Source organism: Pogoniulus pusillus, chromosome 18, assembly GCF_015220805.1.
Source record: "Pogoniulus pusillus isolate bPogPus1 chromosome 18, bPogPus1.pri, whole genome shotgun sequence".
NCBI classification, from domain to species: Eukaryota; Metazoa; Chordata; class Aves; order Piciformes; family Lybiidae; genus Pogoniulus; species Pogoniulus pusillus.
In genome coordinates this window covers 1,727,548-1,754,126 of record NC_087281.1, presented here as the reverse complement: position 1 = coordinate 1,754,126, position 26,579 = coordinate 1,727,548, and the positions used below count along the sequence as shown (strand labels likewise).

The 26,579-nt window shown below is 43.4% G+C and overlaps 1 protein-coding gene across 7 annotated transcripts in view; it reads left to right on the top strand.

The window, feature by feature from the left end:
• The window catches only part of QKI (QKI, KH domain containing RNA binding), a 196,610-nt gene that overhangs the window by 32,155 nt on the left and 137,876 nt on the right, over positions 1–26,579 (top strand). For all 7 annotated transcript variants that reach the window (XM_064158236.1, XM_064158235.1, XM_064158234.1 and 4 more), the window contains exon 2: positions 11,601–11,743. In XM_064158236.1, coding sequence (XP_064014306.1) covers positions 11,601–11,743 — 143 coding nt within the window. The remainder of the gene's footprint in view (positions 1–11,600; positions 11,744–26,579) is intronic.

Below are 26,579 nucleotides of genomic sequence, written 5' to 3'. Positions count from 1 at the left end.
CAAAGAGCAATTTCAAAAACAGGCAGTAAATTGAGGTAAAAGTTTTTGTCTTTAGGTGATGTGCATGTGAGGGACTCAAACCTCGCAGCTGGTACTGTCAAAGCAATGATTTCAAATGATGCTGATCATTAATTCTTACATCCCGCTATGGGACTGAATGGAGAACTCCTTTGTCTTTCACCTTCCTGATCATGAGTGAGAGTTCATCCAAAATTTGCATTACTGCTGATTCTTCTGCATCAAATACATCCAAGTCATTTACTTGTAGTGGTGTGGTTTAAGCCCAGGTGGTGGCTAAGCCAGGTCTTATGGGGAACATCTGAGGGAAGAGGAGCTGTTTATTCTGGAGGAAAGGAGGCTGAGGAGAGGGCTACAGCTATGTGATAGGAGACTGTAAGTGTGCATAGGGGAAGGAGAATTGTGAGGAAGGAAGTTGACTCTATCGCAGCCAACACCAGGACTTGTGGTTAGCTGACAAACATGTGATTCGTGCTGCTGGGTGTGGAAAAAAGCAATAAAAAGTGTTAAATGAACCTAGACTGGACTTAGCAGCCTCATGCATGCATCAATGTGCTACTTGGAAATGAGGATTTAGGGGTAACTGAATTGTGTGAGGCAGTTAATGAGGCAGGAGTTATAAAATGTGTAGTTAGTTTATTTCCAAAAAGCCTATATGCAAACTAGCCAAATATGGGTTCTAATTCAGTCAGGAAAATCTTCACAAGGATGTTTATGGGCAATTTAATGATTTAAGAGAATCAGAAAATTGAACCATTTAGCCACAAAATGGCTTTGTCCCACTTAGGCAGCATGGAGCCCTAGGGAAAGTCTGTTCTGCTCGCAGCAGTGGAGTAGAATTTAGAGGTAGTCTCTTGGCTCCTTTGTGGCAGTGTTGGAAGTGCTTGGCATGTTCCCACGCACGGTGTGATTGGTGGCAGAGGCAGGTCCTCCCAGCAGTAGGTCGGGGTGCAGTGGTCCAACAGTGAGAACTGCATGCTTTCCCTTCACCCTTCTCCAGAGTGCTCCTTAAGGTCCACCTGGGCAGTGTCCTTTCTGGAAAACTTGAAGCATGTAAGTTCCTGGGTAGCTAAAGGCCAAGACATCAGGGCTAAGCTGGTCTGGAGCAGCAGGCAGAGCAGGTTGTCTGAGCAGCGCACACAACTGCTCACAACTTGGCTCCATTTCTGTTACTTCCCGGAGTGTGTTGGCTCCTCAGGCCACATTGCTTCACCAGTCAGAATGGCATCTGCCAAGCTGACCAGATTAGGTGAAAACAGGGCCTGCTTACCCTCCTTTGGGCAAGGCGTTCACAAGTGCATAAACACCTCTGGGTACCTCTTTATCACTTTGGGAGGGGACATAATGACCCAAGCCTTTGTTTTCTTCTGGCCCTTGCTTCCCCATCAGCAGAAGTGTGGGACAAGCCAGGACAGGTTTTAGGTCGATTAGCCTTCTATGACAGCAACCTGCTGCTCAAGGCAGCTAGAGTAGAAGACAGGAAAACAATCACAGGATTGCAGAAACGCTCAGATTGGAAAAGACCCTCAGGATCACTAAGTCCAACTGATAACCCTACTCTACGAGGTTCTCCCCTGAACTGTATCTCCAAACAACCTTTAAAGCCATCCAGGGTTGGTGACTCAGCCACCTCTTTGGGCAGCCCATTCTAATGCCTGACCACTCTTGCTGTGAATGTATTTTTCTTCCTTATGTCCAGTCTAAACCTACCCAGTTGCAGCTTGAGGGCATTTCCTCTTGTTCTGTCACTAATTATCTGTGAGAAGTGACTGGCTCTATCCTTTCAGGTAGCAATAGAGAGCAATGAGGTCTCCTCTCAGCCTTCTCTATTTCAAACTCAACAACCCCAGCTCCATCATCAGCTGTTCATCAGCAATGAAGTCTCCTCTCAGCCTTCTCTATTTCAAACTCGACATCCCCACCTCCATCCATCAGTTGTTCTTCATAAGATTTATTCTCCAGGCCCTTCCAGCTTTTGTACCCTCCTCTGCACTTGCTCCTGTACCTGATGGTGATGTGAGCCACCAAATCTGTTTTGGTAGTCCTGCTGTGCTGATGGGCTTCACTAGTGGGAAATGTTTTGAAGAGTTTGACTCTGTTAATGTAACCCATGCTTTAAGGGAATCTTGTAACACACAGAAACTGTCCACTTAACTGAATTCTTGTGTCATCTGTAATGCTGAGACTTTAAGAGATTAATATTCTGGATTTTTACTGATTTTTAATGTTGACTTCTAAACCACTTAATTTTCCTTGCCTCCTAAAAAGAATTGCCTCAAGAAGCTTTCAGTTTTACAGCAAAGACTTCCTTGTATGCGGATGGATAGTGCGTGTCAATTGGTAGGCAATGTTAGCTGAGGATGGCAAGTTGGTTGCTGAAAGGCTCCCTTATATCCTCTTAGGAACTTCTAAACTGATTTGAGTATGTTAAATTTTTATAGGGCTCTTTTTTTGAGCATGGCACTGGGACATGAAGAGACAGAGGACATTGTATTGAATGTGCAGCTTTGTGAGTCCACCAAGAAAACGAGAAGACTGTGTTTAATCCTCTCTATTATTTTCTTAAGTCAGTGCAGATTGCCAGTGTCAGCTGTAATGCAGGTAGATGGACTTCTGATCAGAGCTGTTCTGGCTGTTCTGACACGCAATCACGTTAAATAATGTGAATGCAAGCTTTGGTAAGTGGAAACAAATGCATGGCTGTTTTCAGTTTGGCAGTTAATTATGTCAAGAGTTCAGTGTCATGCTCTAAACAAAAAAGCTGCTCAGGGATGAAAATTTGTGGGAAGTGGACTGTCTGTTTTATCAGCTTTGATTTTGATCATATTTGTCTAAATTTTCTTTTTTTTACACTCTGTTGGTTTCTCAAGGAAAGATGATAGGAATCTTGTTTGCCTGATACTGAGGCATTTCACTGATTAATAGCAAGGGGTAAGTAGAGTAAGCGCTTGCCAAGGCTTTTTTGTCTGCATGCTGATGATGCGTGCAGGTTACAGTTCCGTGTGCCGCAGTATTAAAAATGACTTTTTTGCTAGCATTGCCATTTCTGCTGCATCAACAGTAAGAGCAAACAGTAGTGTTAACAGTGAAGACTGTAAAAATTGTGATGAGTAAAAACAAGTATTTCTTTGCTAAGTAAGCATACTAAAGCTGCTAGATTAGAAAACACGAGTTGCAGTGTTCCACCAATAATGAAGCACTTAAAAGCTTTCTGTTGACATTTAGACAAAGAGAACAGATGACTATGCTCTATTTGGTTTGGAAATCCATTTGATGCAAACCTTACAACTGTCCACAACAGAAGGAGTTTTGCAAGCTCTTGCTTGACAAAAGAAACGACTGAATTTTGGTAACAAAGGTGCTGACAAATCGCTGCCAGTGCTACCAACTTCTCAATGGACTGACAGTTTAATCATCGCAGGTGTGCTGCTGGACTGTGCTTGCAGGAACAAAGGAGAAGCAGCTAAGGGTTGTTTGGTTTAATTCCTAAGGCATTAAAAGAGGAATTGCAGTTTGAAATGCCAGTGTGCTTTTTTTGTTGGTTTTCATTTGGGTGACAGTGTTTCATGACTTGCATGCCGTATGCTCGGTGGAGGTGTCCAGGACTTGGAGATTCTTTTCAATTTCTTTTTGTAATGAAGGGGCATGTTGTGTCAACAGGATTCGTTTTGGGCAGGGGATGAACATCAGCCCACTGCTCAATTTAGAGTTCAAGTCCATGTTCTGTGTTAGTAGCATTCACAACACTTTCAGTAGAGGCAACAATCCACCTGTCTGAGATGTCTCAAAAAAGAGCAGAATGTAATAGTTTCATATTTTCTGCTTTTTTTCTCTCTCCATTCTTAGTTATTTTTTCCGCCTTTGTTTACAACATTGGATGCTGAAAACACTGTAAATTGTGTAAATTATGTTGCAGTTCTCACAGTTCTAACTTAGAGGGCATTTGATAAATCATAGAATCAGCCAGGTTGGAAGAGACCTCCAAGATCATCCAGTCCAACCTAGCACCCAGCCCTAAACAGTCAACCAGACCATGGCACTAAGTGCCTCAGCCAGGCTTTGCTTCAACACCTCCAGGCACGGCAACTCCACCACCTCCCTGGGCAGCCCATTCCAATGCCAATCACTCTCTCTGTGAAGAACTTCCTCCTAACATCCAGCCTAGACCTCCCCTGGCACAACTTGAGACTGTGTCCCCTTGTTCTATTGCTGGCTGGCTGGGAGAAGAGACCAACCCCACCTGGCTACAAAATGTTAATAAATATCTGGGTGCTGGTCAGGAGTGGGGGCCAGCCTCTGCTCACTGCTTCCTGGGATAAGACAAGGAGCAATGGGTGTAAGTTGCAGCAAAAGAGGTTCTGCCTCAACCCAAGGGGGAACTTCTTTTCTGTAAGGGTCCCAGAGCACTGGCACAGGCTCCCCAGAGAGGTTGTGGAGTCTCCTTCTCTGGAGCCTTTCCAGGCCTGTCTGGATGTGTTCCTGTGTGGTCTGTGTTAGGTAGTATTGCCCTGCTCTGGCAGGGGGGTTGAACTGGATGATCTCCTTGGGTCCCTTCCAGCCCCTAAAATCCTGTGATCCTGTATGCTTTAATGGAACATGGAGTAGATTGTTTACCTGGATAGACATTCATATTCTCTGAATTTGGATCCTCTAATGTGGTGATTGTATACCTGTGTGACAGTTCAGGTGTTATCCACTCCCCCCCCTCCCCGAAATCACCCAGACTAGACTCAGCTGACCTGGAAGGTAAGGAATGAATGAAGCTTTATATTTACATCTTAGCACATATACAAGCAGGTATTTACAATCTATACAGCTATAGACAGAAATGTGCAAGTTAAAAAGTAATACAGAAACACAGCAGCCCTCCCAGAAACCAGAGTGCCCAGGAGAGGCTCCCAACCACCCTTCCACCTCCTTTCTACTCCTCTACCTTATCCCAGACTTTGCCATATGTGCAACATGATTGTCCAGGAGGGGTTCTCAACCACCCTTGCACCTCCTTTCCACCCCTCTACCTTATCCCAGACTTTGCAATATGTGCAACATGAGTTTGGAAGATTGTCCAGGGGGGTTAGGAAGCAGAAGGATTAGTTGCACAGAAAGAGTCCAGGAAAAAAGCACAGACCCTGACGGAGACCCACACACACTGACTGACTTATCTATGTTTTGAGTTGTTTGTTTCTATACATCTCAGCAAGCCTGTGAGTGAGATAGACATCACCATTGCTTCTCTTTCACAGCCTGTAATCTAATTCCTCTCACTAAAATATTCCAGTTAGCCTCAAACTAGCACAACCTGAATGCTAGAATGTTTGTAACCTTAATTTACTATGGCTTGAGGACCTATCTGATTCCAAAAGAATTGTGGGAGGAAAGTGTTGTTTAAAAATACCTCTAAATTCCTAAACTGATGATCCAGCAGCAGTTGTGTGCTTCAGAAAAAATCATCCTGTAACATTTTTCTTTGCATGTGTTTTTTTGGTTTGATGTAAAACCCTGAGGCTTTGTAGTAGTAACTTTGAGAGAGAGGGGACTTGGATAGTTTTCTACAACAGCTTCTTTAAATGTCTGCTGATCTCCTGCATTTGAATGGACTTATTAAAGTCACCTATGATAGATAATTGTCAGAGTTTTGACTTAGAGTGGCTGGAGAGCAGCCAGGCAGAAAGAGACCTGGAGGTACCGGTAGGTACCAGCAGTGTGCCCTGGTGGCCAACAGAGCCATTGGCATCCTGGCCTGCATCAGGAGCAGTGTGGCCAGTAGGACAAGGGAGGTTATTCTGCCCCTGTACTCAGCACTGCTCAGGCCACACCTTGAGTGCTGTGTCCAGTTCTGGGCTCCTCAATTCAAGAGAGATGTTGAGGTGCTGGAAGGTGTCCAGAGAAGGGCAACAAAGCTGGTGAGGGGCCTGGAGCACAGCCCTGTGAGGAGAGGCTGAGGGAGCTGGGGGTGTGCAGCCTGCAGAAGAGAAGGCTCAGGGCAGAGCTCATTGCTGTCTGCATCTGCCTGAAGGGAGGCTGTAGCCAGGTGGGGTTGGTCTCTTCTCCCAGGCAAGCAGCAACAGAACCCAGGGACATAGTCTCAAGTTGTGCTGGGGGAGGTCTAGGCTGGATGTTGTTAGGAAGTTGTTGTCAGAGAGAGTGATTGGCATTGGAATGGGCTGCCCAGGGAGGTGGTGGAGCTGCCATCCCTCGAGGTGTTGAAGCAAAGCCTGGCTGAGGCACTTAGTGCCATGGTCTGGTTGACTGTTTAGAGCTGGGTGCTAGGTTGGACTGGATGATGTTGGAGGTCTCTTCCAACCTGGTTGATTCTGTGAATTAGAGTAGAAATATTCAAGGCATTATTTACACTTCTTTTTAGTGACACAAACAAATTTTTTGCAAGAGTTAACTTCTCCTATCATACTACATAAAGCTACTGCTGTACCTTTTTAAAAGACAGGTATTGCTGGTGTTCTGAGCATGAGTTGATAGTGCAAGAGATTAGGAAACTTACGCTGAGTGTTCTGAGCCTCTCTGAAATTGAAGCCCTGTATAGCTTCTGAGGCATAGCTGCTTTGTTACTTTTCTTACCATACCTCTCATATGTGAACCTTTAAACTTCTTGGTCATAACTTTTGTTTTAACACGGATGCTACCTTGTGATTGCTAATCTCTTCAAGAGTGTGTTGCTTTTCTTTCCTAAGGAAGCATGGTGTCTGGGGTTGTAAGATGATTAGTGTTTTGATTTATTCTCAGTCTCTTGCAGATTGTAGTTTGTTCTATCCCTGTTTGCTGTGTGTTGGAGAAATTAAGAATGAGAGATAAGTAGAGCTCTTCTGTTTAAAGAATGAAATCCAGTGGCTTGACACTGTGTTAGACTTGAGAAAGAAACATGAGCTGAGTCTGGCATCACTTCAGCTTTTTTTTTTTTAGCTAAATTGCAGCAAATAGTTGATGTTAGAAATTTTGTTTCAGTTCTTCAATTTCTTGATTCTGGTTTAAAATGCAATGAGGAATGCATTTGAAAATGTCAACCCACTGAAAGTTGCCACCAGCAATCTTAAACATGTGAAGAGTCTTCCCCTAAGGGAATGACAATTAATATCTGAAAAGCAATAACTTCATGGTGATATTTTTGTGATGGTAAGCATCCATCTGAGCACAGTCCTCCTTCATGTGCTCAAGAGAAAAGTGTTGTGAAGAAATAAAGTACGTCTCTCTAAACAGATCTGTTGAGTAGAAACAGGGTGTCCTGCCTCAGATCATATCTCAAAGTTGTAGAGGGCTTGAAAAATACTGTCTGTAGACAAAGGGTGCAGAAGATTGCATTAGTTGAGTAGTTCTCCGGGATGGAGGAAGAAAGATGTTCTCATGGAGCAGAGGGTATGTCATTGCCGTTACAGGTGCCTGTCATGCTGTGTTAAAGCAGAACAAGATAATTACACTGAAACCAGTTTGTCTCTTTTTTCCCCTCCAATCTATTCTTTCACTGCGTTGCTGTGAGCAGCACAAAATCGTCGTTTAGAGTGAAAGTCGCTACTTAAAATGTAGAGAGCATTGTTGAAGGGGAATGATGTGGGGTTTGGAATTCTTTGTATGAGTGTCTGCTTCTGCCTGCACTAGAGATTGGTACCTAGAAGCTTTTCAATGGGAGGCCTCTTACTGCGTTTGCAGAGCTCACAGGTTTTGACAGTATGGTGAAGCTGCTGTATATTTAGGGTTGGTTTGTTTTGTTGTATCCAATACTGCAATTAAGTGCCTCTTCTTTCTCTGTTTTAAATCCCTACAGTGTTATATAACTTCATCACTCCTGCAGTATTAAGATGGAGATGAAGTAGTTAGAAATCTATTTATATGTCTGCTCTGAAACTAAAGTTTTCCTTGTTTTTGTGTTGGTTGGTTTCCTGTGAGGTATCAAGATAGAATTTGAAAGGAATTGCAAGTCTGGGTGAGCTAAAGCTTTGCAAATGGACTTGAAGTGTGATTTCATGATACAGATGGCACAGAAGCTGTTGAGAGGGGAAATGTGCTTGGTAGCATGTAAGAGATTTACTGTGTCCAGTCTGGGCTCCTCAATTCAAGAGAGATGTTGAGATACTGGAACATGTCCAGAGAAGGGCAACAAAGCTGGTGAGGGGCCTGGAGCACAGCCCTGTGAGGAGAGGCTGAGGGAGCTGGGGGTGTGCAGCCTGCAGGGAGGAGGCTCAGGGCAGAGCTCATTGCTATCTGCAACTCCCTGAAGGGAGGCTGTAGCCAGGTGAGGTTGGTCTCTTCTGCCAGGCAAGCAGCAACAGAACAAGGGGACACAGTCTCGAGTTGTGCTGGGAGAGGTACAGGCTGGATGTTGTTAGGAAGTTGTTGCCAGAGAGAGTGATTGGCATTGGAATGGGCTGCCCAGGGAGGTGGTGGAGTCACTGTCCCTGGAGGTGTTCAGGAAAAGCCTGGCTGAGGCACTTAGTGCCATGGTCTGGTTGACTGTTTAGAGCTGGGTGCTAGGTTGGCGTGGATGATCTTGGAGGTCTCTTCCAACTTGGTTTTATGAAAGATGTGTGCTGCCACCTGCACCTCTCTGCTTAGCAGAGGTTTGGGGATGCTGTGTGTGGTGGGCAGAGGGGCTGTGTGGCTGATGGCTCACACTGGTGACTTCAAAAACTTGGTTTAACGAAAAAAGATGGAAGTGTTCTTTCTTGCCTGTGAAAGGCAGAATATACTTTGTTAGTGAGTATATGCTACATAAAATGCACATTTTAAAATGAAATGTTAAGTTCTGCTGCTCTGTAGCTGCCAAATATAAAAATGCCCATGTTGCTGCTCATGCTGCACTGCTTCTGCAGGCTGCCTGGCTTCTTCCAGTCTAGTCTAAGTTAATGGAAAATCTTAAGAGAAAGAGCAGGAAACAAAGTCTGCCAAAAGATAATACTGTTTGTTCAAGGAGATGTGCTAAAGAATTTCTTCCTATGCTGAAGCCATTATAAATAACTGCTTGTAGTGTTGCAGATTTTGTGCCTTTTGCCAAAATTGTCAGTGTAGAAGCAGCTGTGATTTTTTATCCTTCAGCTGTGATTGTATGATGATGAAATTTGTATTTTCCCTGATAAACAGGTGTTAGCCCCAAAGTCATGATGTAGTATATGTGACTGATTATGTCAATTTCCAGTATAGAAACTTATTGTTAAGTTTGATATCACTCCTTCAGACTTGGTTGAAAATGATGTCTACTGTGCTTCAGGTATTTGTCATTTCTGACATTCTCCCTTATCTCGAACTTTTCAAGTGGTGAAGTCTCAGCTATAAATAATTTGCAAAGAAATAAATCAATAATGAAACAAAAGGTAAGGACAAGGAATGTTGTTCTTCCCCTGTGCTCAGCACTGCTCAGGCCACACCTTGAGTATTCCTCTCCATTTTTTTTCATCAAAGTGTTTTCTTGAAATACTTCAGTCTATTACTGCTATCAGACATGCAGTACAGAAGATGGTGCCACTAGATTTTGATAGGTGCACTTCAGTGCCCAGGTGGCCAAGAGAGCCAATGGCATCCTGGCCTGGATCAGGAACAGTGTGGCTAGAAGGACAAGGGAGGTTATTCTGTCCCTGTACTCAGCACTGGTCAGGGCACACCTTGAGTGCTGTGTCCAGTTCTGGGCTCCTCAATTCAAGAGAGATGTTGAGGTGCTGGAAGGTGTCCAGAGGAGGACAACAAAGCTGGTGAGGGACCTGGAGCAGAGCCCTGTGAGGAGAGGCTGAGGGAGCTGGGGGTGTGCAGCCTGCAGAAGAGAAGGCTCAGGGCAGAGCTAATTGCTGTCTGCAGCTACCTGAAGGGAGGCTGTAGCCAGGTGGGGTTGGTCTCTTCTGCCAGGCAAGCAGCAAGAGAAGAAGGGGACACAGTTTCAAGTTGTGCTGGGGGAGGTCTAGGCTGGATGTTAGGAGGAAGTTGTTGGCAGAGAGAATGATTGGCATTGGAATGGGCTGCCCAGGGAGGTGGTGGAGTCATCATCCCAGGAGGTGTTGAAGCAAAGCCTGGCTGAGGCACTTAGTGCCATGGTCTGGTTGATTGTTTAGGGTGCTAGGTTGGACTGGATGACCTTGGAGGTATCTTCCAACCTGGCTGATTCTGTGGTTAACCTTATTGCTTGTCTGTTGTTAAAATTTCGAGTGACTTCTTGTTTCTGTTGCTTGCTGTGGACAGATGAAAGTGTTGTTCTTTTCAATTTGGTTTTGATTCTGAAGATATGACATCAGATTTAACTAAGGAAAAGACTGTAATTGTGGACCCCTGGTTTTGAGTGGCAGTCTACTCTGTCTTAAGGAACAATGGATATTTAAATGCTAATTCTCAGTCTGGAACTTAATTGGCATGTTCATTTAAAGTAATTCTTTATTGGTATTGGAGTAAACTCATTGAGAAAGTTTTATAGTAGTGCGTTGTAAGTTATGAAATGTGGAATGTTTAAGTCTAATAGCAGCACTTTATCAGTTCTAAACAAGAAATACATTATTTTTGAAGTCTATTTTGTTGTTAAATAAGAGCAAACTTTGTGTTTTCAGACTGTTGTGATTATACGTTATGTCCAATTACCCAATTTTAACTGCCTTATTTATAGCTACTCAACTGTATCTTGCAGGTAAATACCTGAAGATGTAATTGTTAGAAACAGTACTTCTAAGTCCACTTGTGACATTCCTTAGTGGTAGTAAGGAGCTTTTCATTACTTTGCAATGGAGTAGTAGGACGTGTGGGTGTGCATGGAGTTTGCACAAGTATTCCTTGTATTCATTATCTCACTGGGGGTAGGCAGTAGAAGAGTATTTATTAGTTTGTTGTCATGCTGTGTGCTCAGTAACTACACCCTTAAGTCATCAGATTTCTCTGTGCTTGGAAGACACACCATTTTATTTCCAAATCCTGGAGTTAATTTCATAACTGGCAAATAAGACTCTGCAACTGCAGTATTTTCTTTTATGTTCAGATTTCTAAGGTTTTTGCTTTCTAGGTGTTATTAAGAATACATGAGACTGATTTTATGCACCTTTTGGGTGATGTGAACAGTCTTAGTGGTTTTTCTAAGGAGCTGTACGTTGTTTTTACTTCAGTAGCTGAATTCCATAAACAGGATGAGTAGGCAGCAAATTTACAGATGTTAAAACATTTGAGTGCTTCAATTTAATAAACAAAACTCAACCAAACAACAAAGAAACCCACTGAAAAAACTACCCCCTGCAAATACCAACAGTAACCACCCCAACCCAAAACCAAGCAGAAAAAAAACAAACCCAAAATGAAGACAGAAAACACTCCCAAACAGGAAAACAAAACAAGAATAAACAATAAAAAAAAACGTTGCCCCCCTCAAAAAAGAAACAGCCCAGAAAAACCCCAACAAAACAAAGCCCCAAACCAAAACCAACCAAACAAACCCAAGACAATAACTTAAACAAAACCAGAGTAGATTTTCTTTTTCTTTCAAGTTACCATGATGCTTCTGAAGAGGTAGAAAATGACACTGGGGTTTGGGAGGGCTAGAAAGAGAAGTCTGTTGTGGTAGATTGTGATCTGTTGATGTGCTAAACAGCTAATATATGTTCTTCCCCCCCCAGAGATCAGCAGAGTACGGAAGGACATGTATAACGACACGTTAAATGGTAGTACGGAGAAGAGAAGTGCAGAACTACCAGATGCTGTGGGACCTATTGTACAGTTACAAGAGAAACTATATGTGCCTGTAAAAGAATACCCAGATGTAAGTATTTCTTTTTAGTCCCTAAATGATTTTTTTTGGATCCTTGTGGTTGTCTTCAAGTGTAAATTTCATGTGATGCTACCTTTGGATCACACTGAATTGCTCTTGATAAGATACCTCTTAGGAGGAAGCAGTGTATGTTCTACTTGGTCTCTTGACTTCTATTGAGTGTTATTGGAAGATTGTGTTAAATGCCTAACTAGTATGTATTATGAGCCATAGATCTGAGATGTAAATTACTTTGTTCACTTGAAACCGCCAGTTCTGAGACAATGTGTATTGGTTGTTACGTGGGAAGTAGCTCTTGGGGCACTATTTCCACCCCACCCTTCTTAGTATGCCTATAAAAGTCAGTTGGAGAATCTTCGCACACCTTTTGGAGATTTAATCTCAATTACTGGCCCATACCCCTGGTCCTGACATTAAGGACATTCTGTACATGGCTGCCAGTGACAATAGTCCAACTTGGAGCCTTTGGCAGAGAGCTCCAAATGAGACACGTGGTCGTCCACTTGGTTTCTGGGGATGTTGCTACAGAGGTTCAGAGGCAAATTACACCCCAACAGAGAAAGAGATACTAGCAGCCTATGAAGGAGTGAAAGCAGCTTCTGAAGTGATTGGAACTGAGTCACAATTGCTTGTAGCTTCTAGACTGCCAGTTCTAAACTGGATGTTCAAAGGCAAAGGTTCATCACCACATCATGCCACAGATGCAACCTGGTGTAAATGGATGGCTTTGATAACCCAACGAGCACGAATGGGGAATCTTGACCGACCTGGTCTGGTGGAGGTGATCACCAACTGGCTGGAAGGCACAGACTGTACCAAACCATCACACCACTTCTGTTGCATATAAAAGTGTCTTTATGTTAAGGTTGGCTTCTTGTATGTTTTGGTTGTGGTCTTCTCCTTTCCTTTCCCCCCCGTACCTCCCTTAAGCAAAGCTCCTTGCTTGCATGTCAGTGTTCTACACTGGGCAGTCTATTGTACACCCAATTTTGAGAGAGAATGGTTTTATTTAACTATTTAGAATTCCTGTGATCTGAATGGTTTCTTTAAACAACTCAGAGTAAAACAGTCCTATCAAAGTCTACCCCCAACCATTTTCATTCATAACAAAATTTCTGATTTTGTCAGTTATTTTTCCCTAACAGAATTTAGAGCTTCTGTTCCAGTGGAGGATTGCTGGGTCCAAGTGAAGCATTTTCATACTGAAGTGGTATCAAGTGGAAAAAAGTAGAGAGGAAGGAGAAAAAATCAAAGCATACTTTTGTATTTCTGTTCCTTTTCTGTGTACCATTAATTAGATTAATCTCTCCAAATTGAGCTTTATTAGTTTAACACCGCTTAGAACACACAAGCTTCTAAAGAAAACTTAATCATCCTGTACTCTGTTAAGAAAATGAAGTGCAAGTCATTATTCAGGACAGAGTCTATAGATGTCTCCTCAGCTTTTAGTAAGGTTTATATCACTTTTGGTTTAAAATATCTATACTGGGAAAAGCATTCAAAGAGTTTGCATTAGTAATAAGAACACTTCTCTTTGTCTTTTGAATATACACAGGTACATTTGTATGCATGTGTGTACACAAATGCACATGCATGCATGGCTCCACAAAAACTACAGTCCCCTTGGAGTGGTCACTAATTCATTTTAATAAACTCTTACAAATGCAGAAGTTGTGATTTGTATGGTGTGAAAAGGTGCAGTTGTTCCTTGTGAGATGGTGTTTCCTAGGAAATGCAGAGCTACTACTTCAGTGGTGCAGCCAAGCACATCACTCTCTATGCTCTTACCTGTCTTGCATGTCGGTGTTCACCCAGCCACTTGCTCAGAATCTGAGTGGCTGGGTGAACACCAATGGTATCTGCACAGCCTTAGTAATTGATTAAGCATCTAGAACATACTTCTGCATACAAAAAAAAACCCAACAACTGTGTTTGTAGGCTCTTACTAAGACCTTTTCTGCAATTCAGAAATTAAATAACCTGCTTTGCATACAGGCCAGTACAGCATTCAGAAGGTACAGTGATTCCAACTTCTCTTAATAAAAAAACAAACCCAAACCTTAATACTCGCTTAGGAAGATTAATTCACAGATTCACAGAATATTGGAGGTTGGAAGGAACCTTCAGAGATTATCAAGTCCAACCCCCCTGCCAAAGCAGGATCCCCTAGGGTAGTCTGCACAGGAGGAACACATCCAGGTGGGCTTTGAAAGTCCACCACAATAGCTACTGCAACTTCACCATAGTAAAACAGGCTGGTGCTTCACCACAGCAGAGCACCTGCAAAGATAATTTCATTATAATAGTGTTATTTGAAACTTGTTACAACTAGTAATTGGTTTAATTCTTATCAGAGACAGAGAGAACAGTGCAGAATACACGTGAGCTTGTTATGTAAATCATTGAATCAACCAGGTTGGAAGAGACCTCCAAGATCATCCAGTCCAACCTAGTACCCAGCCCTGTCCAATCAACCAGACCATGGCACTAAGTGCCTCAGCCAGGCTTTTCTTGAACACCTCCAGGGGCAGTGACTCCACCACCTCCAATTGCTGTCATTGTCTTACAGCTGACGATCTTGTATCCATTACAGAAACAGAAGAACAGGTAAACTTCAGGGTTATTCAGAGAAGAGTGACCAGAAACTGTTTTCTGGTGTAGATTGAATAATATTTTGAAAAGAAATACAGAAATCAAACTTTTATAGCCTTATAATAAACTTATCCTGGTGAATATTTTAACCATCTAGATCACTTGTACTGTGTTCAGTTCTGGGCCCCCCAGTTTAGGAGGGACATTGAGATGCTTGAGCGTGTCCAGAGAAGGGCGACGAGGCTGGGGAGAGGCCTTGAGCACAGCCCTACGAGGAGAGGCTGAGGGAGCTGGGATTGGTTAGCCTGGAGAAGAGGAGGCTCAGGGGTGACCTTATTGCTGTCTACAATTACCTGAGGGGTGGTTGTGGCCAGGAGGAGGTTGCTCTCTTCTCTCAGGTGGCCAGCACCAGAACGAGAGGACACAGCCTCAGGCTGTGCCAGGGGAGATTTAGGCTGGAGGTGAGGAGAAAGTTCTTCCCTGAGAGAGTCATTGGACACTGGAATGGGCTGCCTGGGGAGGTGGTGGAGTCGCCGTCCCTGGAGCTGTTCAAGGCAGGACTGGACGTGGCACTTGGTGCCATGGTCTGGCCTTGGGCTCTGTGGTAAAGGGTTGGACTTGATGATCTGTGAGGTCTCTTCCAACCCTGATGATACTGTGATACTGTGAATACTGGGAAGTACTATAATGCAGTTTTGTGCACAGAATCATGAACTGAGGCATAAAAGCAATGGTGTGCCATAAGTTCAAACAAACTTCTTTGTGTGTGTATATATATCTATGAAGATAAATATATACATATGTACAAAAGATGAAGCAATAACTTTTCATTGCTGATGTCACCTTGATATTGCTGTTTAACTGTCCTTGAGTGCCTACAGAGAGGAAATGATACACGATTGAATTACTAACCTTAAATAAACAGTGGAATCCCCTCTAGTCTATTCATATTTTTCATGAGCATATATTAAGTATTTTACTCTAATTTTTATTCTAAGACCACAGTTCTTGCAAGGTTCAGCCTCTCAAAGGGCCTGCGTTTCTGCTTCTGTACTAGTAAGTGGAAGATATAGAATCACAGAATGGCCTAGGTTGAAAGGGATCTCAAGGATCATCCAGCTCCAACCCCCAGCCTTAGGCAGGGACACCTCCCACTAGAGCAGGTTGCTGAAGGTCTCATCCAACCTGGCCTTAAACACTCGCAGGGAGGAAGCAGCCACAACCTCCCTGGGCAACCTGTGCCAGTGTCTCACCACCCTCACTGGAAAGGACTTCCTCCTAACATCCAGTCTAAATCTCCCCTCTGCCAGTTTACCATTGGGTTTACCATTACCTCTCATCCTATCATTACAACACATTGTAAATAGTCCCTCTCCTGCCTTACTGTAGGCTCCTTTCAGATACTGGAAGGCCACTATACGGTCTCCTGGAATCCTTCTCTCCTTCAGATGGAAGATCCCCAACTCTCGTAGCCTGTCCTCATAGCAGAGCTGCTGCAGCCCTCTGAGCATCTTCATGGCCCTCCTCTGGACTTGTTCCAACAGTTCCACGTCCCTCTTGTGCTGGGGGCTCCAGAGCTGTACACAGTACTCCAGCTAAGAAATACTACATTTTATTCTGGATGTTGTATTAATAAGAAATATTTTCCCATTATGTAGGAAATTGTATAACTGTTGGGGTGGCTGTGCTAGTTTGAGCCTAACTGGGATATTTTGGAGGGAAGAATTAGATGATAGGCTGTGGAAAGGAAACAGTGGTGATGTCTACTGAACTCATAAGCTTGCTGAGATGGATAAAAAACAAGAACATAAGTATAGATAACAGAGTTGCTCTTGGGCTCTGGCTGCCTGCACTTCTCTCTCTAACCTGCTGTCTGTGTGACTAATCCATCTGCTTCCTAACTCCCCTGGCCAACCCTCCAGACTCACCTTGCATGTAAGGCAAAGTCTGGGATGAGGTAGAGAGGTTGAAAGGAGGTGGAAGGGTGGTTGGGAGCCCCTCCTGGGCACTCTGGTTTCTGGGAGGGCTGCTGTGTTTCTGTGTTACTTTTTAACCTGTCTATTTCTGTCTGTAGCTGTGTATGTTGTAAATACCTGCTTGGATATTGGCTAAGCTGGAAATATAAAACTTCCTTCCTTAACTTTCAGCTTATCTGAGTCCAGTCTGGGTGATTTTCTTAAGTGTGTGTGAGAGGGTAACAGCCAAACGATCACATAAGTCTTGTCTCAGGATTATCCATCATATCTGCACACTTACTTCTGATAGAGGGGATGTTGTGTGGCCTGAAAGAGAGATCATGGCATAGTGGAATTTAGCATTATGCAGAGTGTACAGACTAACAAGTAGAGTTATAACCCTGGACTTCTGCAGAGCTATCTTTGTGCTCTGCAGAGACATTCTTGCAGAATACCCCTGGGATAAGGCTCTGGAGGGTAAAGGAGCCCTAGAAAGTTAGTTAATTTATAAAGACCACTTCCTTCAAGCCCAGGCTAGGTGTGTTCCCCAAGTAATGAATCAGGTGGATGTGACAGGAGACCTGCATGACTGAGCAGGGAGCTTCTGAAGGAAATCCCAGGGAAGGAAGAAACTTAAAACTCATTGAAGAAGGGATTTTTCCCTTGGGAGTACTGTGGAGAAGATGCCCTGTTGGAGGGCATCTTGAGGCACTTGAAGAGAAGAAGGTTATCAGGAGTAGTCACCATGGATTTACCAAGGGGAAGTCGTGCTTGACTAACCTGATAGCATTCTATGATAACATAACTGAATAAGTAGATTCAGTGAGAGCAGTGGGTGTAGTCTACCTTGACCTTAGCAGGGCCTTTGGCACTGTCTCCCATAATATCCTAGTGAGCAAGCTCAGGAGGTGTGGGATGGAAGAGCAGACAGTGAGGTGGATTAGGAACTGGTTGCAAGATAGAGTTCAGAGGGTGGTGATCAATGGTGCCAGGGCCAGCTGGAGAGCTGTGACCAGTGGTGTCCCCCAGGGATCAGTGCTGGGGCCAGTCCTGTTCAACATCTTCATCAATGACTTTGATGAGGGAACAGACAGACAGAGTCTGCTCAGCAAGTTTGCTGCTGACACCAAGCTGGGAGGCTTGGCTGAGACAGCTGCAGGCTGTGCTGCCATCCAGAGAGCCCTGGGCAGACTGAGAGCTGGGCACAGAGGAACCAGATGAGGTTCACCAAGGACAAGTGCAGAGTCCTGCATCTGGGGAGGAATAATAAACTGCACCAGGACAGGCTGGGAGGTGATCTGCTGGAGAGCAGCCCTGTGCAGAGGCACCTGGCAGTGCTGGTGGCTAACAAGTTACCCATGGCACAGCAATGTGCCCTGCTGGCCAAGAAGGCCAATGGGATCCTGGGGTGCATTGGGAAGAGTGTGTCCAGCAGATCAAGGGAGGTTCTCCTCCCCCTCTGCCCTTGTGAGACCTCACCTGGAATATTGCCTTCACTTTTGGGCTCCCCACTTTAAGAGGGACAGGGATCTGTTGAATAAGGTCCAGCAGATGGCTACAGGGATGATGAGGGGACTGAAGGGCATGGTTTATGAGGAGAGGCTGAGGGACCTGGGGCTTTTTAGTCTGGAGAAGACTGAGAGGGGATTTAATAAATGCTTATAAACATCTGTGGGCTGAGGGTTGAGAGTGGGGGACAGGCTCTGCTCACTTGCTGCCTGTGATAGGACAAGGAGCAGTGAGTTTAAGTTGCAGCACAGGAGGTTCCACCTCAACACAAGGGGGAACTTCCTTACTGTAAGGGTTCCAAAGCACTGGAACAAGTTCCTTGGGGAGGTTGTGGAGTCTCCTCCTCTGGAGAATTTCAAGGCCCTTCTGGATGTGTTCCTCTAGATTGTATGGTCCTGATATGGACTTGATGATCTGTTTGGGTTCCTTCCAACTCCTGACATCCTGTGGTCCTGTAATACCATTAGTTACCCATAATTTAACTGTGGTCTATTTTACAGTTAAATCTTCGTAATATCATTTAAGTCTCTTGGTGTTACAATTTGAAGGCAGTTCCAAACTCATAGAGAAATATCTTTCATCATAGTTAAAAACAGTAAAAAGAAAAGCTGGCAGGAAAATTCCTGAGCTCTTACAAAGCCAAAGAATGGAGGATATGCTAATGTTTGTGGATGAATAGTTAATAGTCTTCAACATTTCTTCTTCTTCAGATAAATGATTAATTTTCTTGAATTTCCCTAAGGAGCTGAGCCAAAACTTTGTCTGATATCAATTTAAACAGTTTGTGGAATTAGTACCTACAAATGTTGGACTGAATAAATGATTTTCTATTATAATCATGGCTTTATTAATAATAAGTACCCTGTTAGCTCTGATTAATGTGAAATTCTGTGCTGGAACTCATCTGTGCCTCTTCAGTAAAAGCCTAAGAGCTGAAGTAATTATCGCATCTAAAGTAGCATGTCCTTTGAGTAAACTGAAGCTTAAAGGCCAGCAGTGATAAACTGCTGGTGCATACTTTCTGACCATTTCAATTGGAACTGTTTAATTAGTACAACAGAATGATGAACACAGGGATTGGGTTTACTATGGGGAACTTCCTGACAAAACATGTAAATCCTTTTTCAATTTGGTTATATCAGAGTTTAATAGCATCCCTAATATGGATTAGAAAAATGATAACATCTTCCCTTTATTTATTGTTCTGATTCTTTTATTTAAGCTTCTCGTTCCCTGGTGGTAAACAGGGGAGGAGGCTGAAAGAGCTGGCCTTGTTTACCCTTGCAGTAGGAAGGAAAGAGAGAACAGATCTCTGTAAATAAACTCTGCTACAGAGTACAAGCCAAGCCAAAAGAAAAATGTCACAAGAGGGTCAATTACTGACACAAGTAGAAATGTATATGAAAGAAATAAGGTAGTTTGATTTCTAATTCCCAGTCTGATTGAAATATTTGGGGAAAGATTTTAGTGGAACTGGAGGGAAGAATAAAGTGAATTTTGACTTGAACTTTGAGAGGCTGTACACGCTCTGGTTGTAAATGGTAAGGGAATGGATTCATTGAGAACCGTTCCCTTTGTTCAGATGCTGATGAAACGGAGCCATAGATTCATACTTTCATATTTTGTTACAGCCATAGAGTTGTTTCAGTTGGAAAAGACCTCCAATCTCATTGAGTTTAACTATTGACGTCATCATGGCCATTAAACCATGTCCTGAAGTGCTATACTAGGGAAGGGAGATCTCACCTCACTACAACCTCCTTTCAGGTAGCTGTAGAGAACAATAAGGCAGTTCCAGCTCAGGGAGAAATATCTGTAGGCATGGTGGCTCCTGCATAGCCTGTTTCAGTACCTGACTACTCTTTCAGTGAAGATTTTTTGCCCAACATCCAGTCTAAATGCTCCTTGGTGCAACTTGAGCCCATTTCCTTTCATTCTATTGCTTGATACTAGGGAAGAGAGACTAACCCTCACCTCACTACAACCTCCTTTCATGTACCTGTAGAGAGCAGTAAGGTCTTCCCCTCAGCCTATCATAAGACCTTTTCTTCAGTCCCTTCACCAGCTTCATTCCCCTTCTCTGGCGACACTCCAGCACTTCAATGTCTTTCTTGTAGTGGGGGACCCAAAACTGAATGCAGTATTCAAGGTGCAGCCTCACCAGTGCCAAGTACAGCAGCAAGGTCGCACCCCTGCTCCTGCTAGCCACACTGTTAGTGGTATGGACCAGGATGGTGTTGGCCTTCTTGATCACCTGCATGAAGCTTAGGCATAGGAAGAATTTCTTACTCTTGATGACTAATGGCTTCCTGGGTATTCTGTTACTGACCCATCTGATTCCTTTGCTCAGCAGTTTGTTTTCAGGTGCACCTTACTGAAAGATGTCACAGACTGTCATAGCTTTACTCAGAAAGAAGCCTGTAAAATACCAAGAACGTGTTTGTTCTTGGACACAACAGGGTAGTAGAAAGCCTAGAACAGGTTAGAAATCCAACTTTTGGTCTTTGATGGTAAGCATATAGGCAGTCCAGCAGGATTGATCAACTTGATCCTTGTCTTGTAAGAGTTATTCCTCCTGCATTTAACTCCTCAAGCACTGAGTGTATTTAAGGGGTTAGCTCGCCGTTTGTCTGGTACAACTCTTGCTCCAGTTTCATTCTTTCAAACTTTGATCTTCAACTTTTCATACTCTGCATGTGTAAGTTAAAAGGAGGGCAGGATGGTGCTAAGACAAGTAAGTACCAAGTAAATGGCTCTTCCCTTTGCTGAAGGACAAAATTTCTTTTAATCATAGAATCAGTCAGGTTGGAAGAGACCTCCAAGATCATCCAGTCCAACCTAGCACCCAGCCCTAGCCAGTCAACCAGACCATGGCACTAAGTGACTCAGCCAGGCTTTGCTTCAACACCTCCAGGGACAGTGACTCCACCACCTCCCTGGGCAGCCCATTCCAATGCCAATCACTCTCTCTGACAACAACTTCCTCCTAACATCCAGCCTAGACCTCCCCCACCACAGCTTGAGACTGTGTCCCCTTGTTCTGTGGCTGCTTGCCTGGGAGGAGAGACCAACCCCCACCTGGCTGCAGCCTCCCTTCAGGTAGTTGTAGACAGCAATGAGGTCACTCCTGAGCCTCCTCTTCTCTTCTGGCTAAACATTCCCAGCTCCCTCAGCCTCTCCTCATAGGGCTGTGTTCAAGGCCTCTCAGCATCCTCATCGCTTATCATCAATTATTATTATCATTAATGATTTAATATCATTAAAAATGACAAATTTAGGGGAAACTACTTGCCTCTAGTACTGGTACACAAGTTCATTGTGATTCTTGTACTAGTACTTTCTTCAAGTGAATGTCATAGGATTAAGCTTTTAGTGATACTCAGCATATAGATGTAGAAAGAACAAGGAGACAGTCTCAAGTAGTGCTGGGGGAGGTCTAGGCTGGATGTTAGGAGGAAGTTGTTGGCAGAGAGAGTGATTGGCATTGGAATGGGCTGCCCAGGGAGGTGGTGGAGTCACTGTCCTTGGATGTGTTCAGGAAAAGCCTGGCTGAGGCACTTAGTGCCATGGTCTGGTTGACTGTTTAGGGCTGGGTGCTAGGTTGGACTGGATGATTTTGGAGGTCTCTTCTAACCTGCTTGAATCTCTGATTCTAAAGTAGTAGGCTATTTTTTCTTGTTTACTCACTGTATGGATTCAGTTCACAAGTGTAGGAGTCCTCTCTTCTGACATTAACAGCTAGTGCTAGACACACCTTCTGTGCACCGTGGATGAAGAGGAGTGTCTGTATGTGTGTGTAAGCCAAGTGCTGAAGGAGGGGGGTAAGCTAGAAAATTAGTCAGAACAGCTCATAGACGCCTGTAATTTTTGTGAATCAAATCACTGAAGTTTTAGTTGCTAACATTGGGAGGTACAAAGCTAGAAGTTGTGAAGGATGCATCCAACTGAAACTTTTTATGAACAAGTGAAGACATTTCTCATGCTTGGTGTTGCTTGTATGGCACCTTCCATGGTTGCTCATGTCTCAATTCTAGTTGTCTTTGCAGAGTTAGATGTTCAGTGGGCAATTTCTTGCATTAAAGCTGTTTTCTTAAGAACTGTTTTTTGCTTTAGAATTTTGCACTTGCTTGTATGAATTTCTTTACTTCATGGATCACCAAAATACTTGGGTGCATGATTTCAGTTAGTTGTGAACTAACTATAGCTCTGTTGTGTCATTTTGTCTGTGCTTCCTTTCGCTCAACCTCAGACCTCGAACTCTGTAGTAACTAAGACCAAGTACCGAAGTGTTGTGTTTAAGTGGAAATAATGCAAGGTCAGCTGTGGGCCAAGGAAATTTGAGGAAGTTCTTCACAGAGAGAGTGATTGGCATTGGAATGGGCTGCCCAGGGAGGTGGTGGAGTCGCCATCCCTGGATGAGTTCAGAAAAGCCTGGATGAGGCACTCAGTGCCATGGTCTGGTTGACTGGACAGGGAAGGGTGATAAGTTGCATTGGTTGATCTTGGAGGTCTCTTCCTACCTGGTTGATTCTGTGATGATTTTGTGGTTAATAAAAATGTCCTATTAAGCAGGAGCATTGGCTAGTTTCTAAGTGTGCTCTTTTTAGGTTGTTCTGTTTCAGGAGCTCTTAATGCATTTTGAAGTCTTTGTCACTCGTCAAGAAAATTCCAAGCATAATTCTGCCTTTATAGCATTCATTTCTGATTCGATCCGTAACTCAAAAGAATAAGGCTGTTACCTAAATTTGTTTCTCAGGTGTTGGTCACCTGGTCTTTTTCTGTCATGTCTGAGAGAAAAATTGTACACAAACACTGGCTTGTGGAGTAAACTTTCTTCCTAGTTGTGATGGTTTGGGTGTTGCCTGCCCCCCCACTTTGTAAAATCACCCAGACGAGACTCAGCTGATCTGGAAACCGAATGAAGTTTATATTTACTGCTTAGCACAATAATCAAGCAGCTATTTACAATATATACAGTTATATACAGAAATAGACAAGGTAAAAGGTAATACAGAAACACAACTCCCCTCCCAGAAACCTGAGTCCCCAGGAGAGGCTCTCAACTGCCCTTCCACCTTCTCCCACACCTCTCTACCTTACCCCAGACTTTGCCTTGTGCCCAAGGAAGATTGGAGGGTCAGCCAGAGGGATTAGGAAGCAGGTGGATTAGTCACAAAGATGGCAGGTTAGGTTAGAGAGAGAGAAGTTCAGCCCAAAGCCCAGAGAGCCACTCTGTTATCTATGTTTGTGTTCTTGTTCTTATGCTCCTCAGCAAGTCTATGAGTGAAGTCAACATCACCATTGTTTCCTTTTCACAGCCTCTAATCTAATTCTTCTCACTAAAACGTTCTAGCTAGCTTCAAACTAGCACACTAGTTTTGTTTCATCTCTTAATAACTGTTTGTTTCTTTAAAAGCAGTGTAAAGTAGTGGGATTCTGTGAAGGCACTTCTTTTGGAATTTGTTACACTTGGAAACTGTGTGCATGGATGTGGGATTTTTAATTTCTTCTTTCCACATACACTCGGTATCTTCAGATAAATGTTAGTTGTTGAGCAGCCAGTTCCTTTTTAGAGACAGAGAATCAACCAGGTTGGAGGAGACCTCCAGGATCATCCAGTCCAACCTATTGCCCAGCCCTAGCCAGTCAACCAGACCATGGCACTAAGTGCCTCAGCCAGGCTTTTCTTGAACACCTCCAGGGACAGCGACTCCACCACCTCCCTGGGCAGCCCATTCCAATGCCAATCACTCTCTCTGCCAACAACTTCCTCCTAACATCCAGAAAACTTCACTCCTTAACTTGTAGTCATTTTATTGTTTCTTATATAGTATCTTACTCTTATCTTCTAGGAAGTTGTATGTACTAGTCCTAGTAGTGTATGTTCATCCACCCAACACTTAAGTTACTCTAGATTGATGTTGTTTCTTTAGAGTCTTGACACTAGCTTGGTAAGTAGTTTTTAGTTAAGTTTTATAAGCAATCAGAACATACTGACCTAAAAATTCAAGCTAGTTCAAGTTACGAACTTATTTTATTCCCCAGAGGGGGGGAGTTTCTTTTTTGAAAGTCAGGGAAAAATGAAATTGTATTTTCTTATAGTGTAACAATGTAAAGAGAGATAATAACTAGAGAAGGAAGGAAGGGAAAAAAACAATACAATAACCTTAAGGGAGATGGGGAAGGGGTCAAGCGGCAGCGAAGCAGCAGAAGCAGCAGTAGCCAAAACAGCAGCCGGGGAGATAGGCGAAGCTGAAGCAGCCGAAGCCAGCGGGAGAAGGGGGAGAACAAACTGTGCTTCTATAGACATTAAGTTCTTGATGCTCCAATGAAATTATATTAATTTATCTATTGTTGCCATTTATGTGACCTATCCCTGGAGTGTTCATCTCTCCCCTATGTCTGAGCTGGAGGATCAGCTCAAACGACCACAATGTTAGGACCTGTAGTGTCAAAGGACCGTGAGAGATTTGCTGTTGTCAGTGCTGCAGGGTTTGCTTCCCGGACTGAATTACAATTTAAAGTTCTCTTAAATATGTAGCAGGTTCTCAGATTGTTTGTTCCCTGCCAAGTGCAGGTGATCTGGAAGTGTTAATGCTGCATGAAGTAAATATCTCTGTGTTGCCCTTCCGAAGTTGTTATTAATGGAAGTGACCAATTGTTTTCTTGTCAATGCACTCATAAGAAACAGTGTCATTCATGTTAAGCTTCTGACTCATGCTGTTTAACCTCATAGTTTGAATTTTATAGCTTCAATTCATTCGACTGCATTTGATTAGTGCTGTTTTAAAAGTGAACTTTTTAATATTATTAACATTAAAGTAAAGCCAAGTCGCTGTGGTAGATGTGAGACAGTTCCTCTCTGCTGCAGTGGTCATCATAGAGGTGTTGAATAAGGTAGTGTCTGTCTGATTACTTTAAAATGCTCTGGTTGAAAGGCAGAAGCTGGTCAGAACACAAGCCTAAATGTACTAATTGTTGGTGTGCTGCTATTTAAGTGGTGTTAAAATTGTATATGGTGAGGGTAATATATTCAATGTTGATATGCAGAGGGGTGATTATTACTGTAATATTGCTCTGTTTGGTGCTGGTTGAAGCATGCAACCCTGTACTGTATGTTGTGAAACTCTGTGGCAGTTTGAGCTAGATTTCTAGCTCAGACGTAAAACCAATTCAGAACAGAGAAACTTAGTACAAGCTCTGAATGGAGAGGTGAACATTCCAGGGACAGGCCATAGAATGGCAACAGTGGGTAAGTTAATATCATTTCACTGGAGCATCAAGAGCTTTATGTCTGGAAGCACAGCTTGGACCTTCCCTTGCTGCTTCTGCTGTGCCTGCTGCTATCTTCCCCCGCCGCTGTTTGGCTGCTGCTGCTTTCGCTGCAGCTGCTTGTAGCAAAGGGGGGTTGGTCTCTTCTGCCAGGCAAGCAGCAAAAGAACAAGGGGACACAGTCTGAACTTGTGCCAGGGCAGGTCTAGGCTGGATGTTAGGAGGAAGTTGTTGGCAGAGAGTGATTGGCATTGGAAGGGGCTGCCCAGGGAGGTGGTGGAGTCACCATCCCTGGAGGTGTTCAAGAGGAGACTGGCTGAGGCACTTAGTGCCATGGTCTGGTTGATTGGCTAGGGCTGGGTGCTAGGTTGGCCTGGATGATATTGGAGGTCTCTTCCACCCTGGTTGATTTATGATGTAGCTCTAGTGGTTTTTGTTCTAAAGTCCTAGAAGGGGGATTGCTTTTGTTCTGATGAAACCATTCAAAATTACTTTCCAAGACATGTTACAGCATGTTCATGGCATGAAATTCTTAGGAGGAGTTGATTTAATCAAACTAGGTCTGATCTAATGCAGGTGTGTTACAAATACCTTGTATGTATGTAAAAGTAAAGGAAGAAAGTGATCTAATACTGTAGTCAGATAAGTTAGGTAATTGAAATTAATCACATGAGTGTTTGTTTTGGAAGGTTAATTTATCGTTTACCTCTCAAAGGTCATGAAATGCACCCACCCTCTCTTTATTTTTCCCCACAGACCTTTCAGTATGCCTCTGATTATCCACAGAACAGTGCTGTGCATCACTATCAGTGGTTTAGTTGCTCTGTTTGTTGGTCTGGTGCTTCGCCTTTTTTTGGATTTCCACACCCTCCCCTTCCTTGCTCAACTTTATTTGTCAAAACGAGTGCTATTGTAGAGGGAAAAAAATAGTAATTGCTCTATATACAGCTCTAAGGTGTTCTGATTTGGGAGTGTGCGGCTTCTTTGTGTCCTCCTACCTTGCAAGGTGACTAATAAATTTATTTTTGGAACTCAGAATTCTAAAACACTGAATAATTTAGCTTAAAATCTATTGCCTGAAAAGAGTGCAGAACTTTGTCTGAAGTTCCAGTAACTAAGAAGATGAAGTGATGTGGTTACTGACCACCTCTCCTTTTCACAAACTCAGGTATCACCGCAAAGCGCGTTTCTGGTCAGTCAGCTCTTGTTTTTTGAGGCAGGAAAAGTTACTGCATTTCTCTGGTATTTTTTGAAAGGGAATAGTGTCCATTAAATATAAGAATTTGCATTTCCAGGAAGTATTTTAACAGCATCACCATTTCAGATTTACTCTGAGTAACCGTTGGAACGTATCTTTCTCGGTTCTAATTACTGAGAATTGGAGGTAGTCTACAGCAGAATTGCCAACTTGACGTGCCTTGGGTAATGTCACATGTAGTCATATCTAATTAAAAGGTATTATGATGGAAATGAGTTGGTGGACTATATATCCTGAGGAT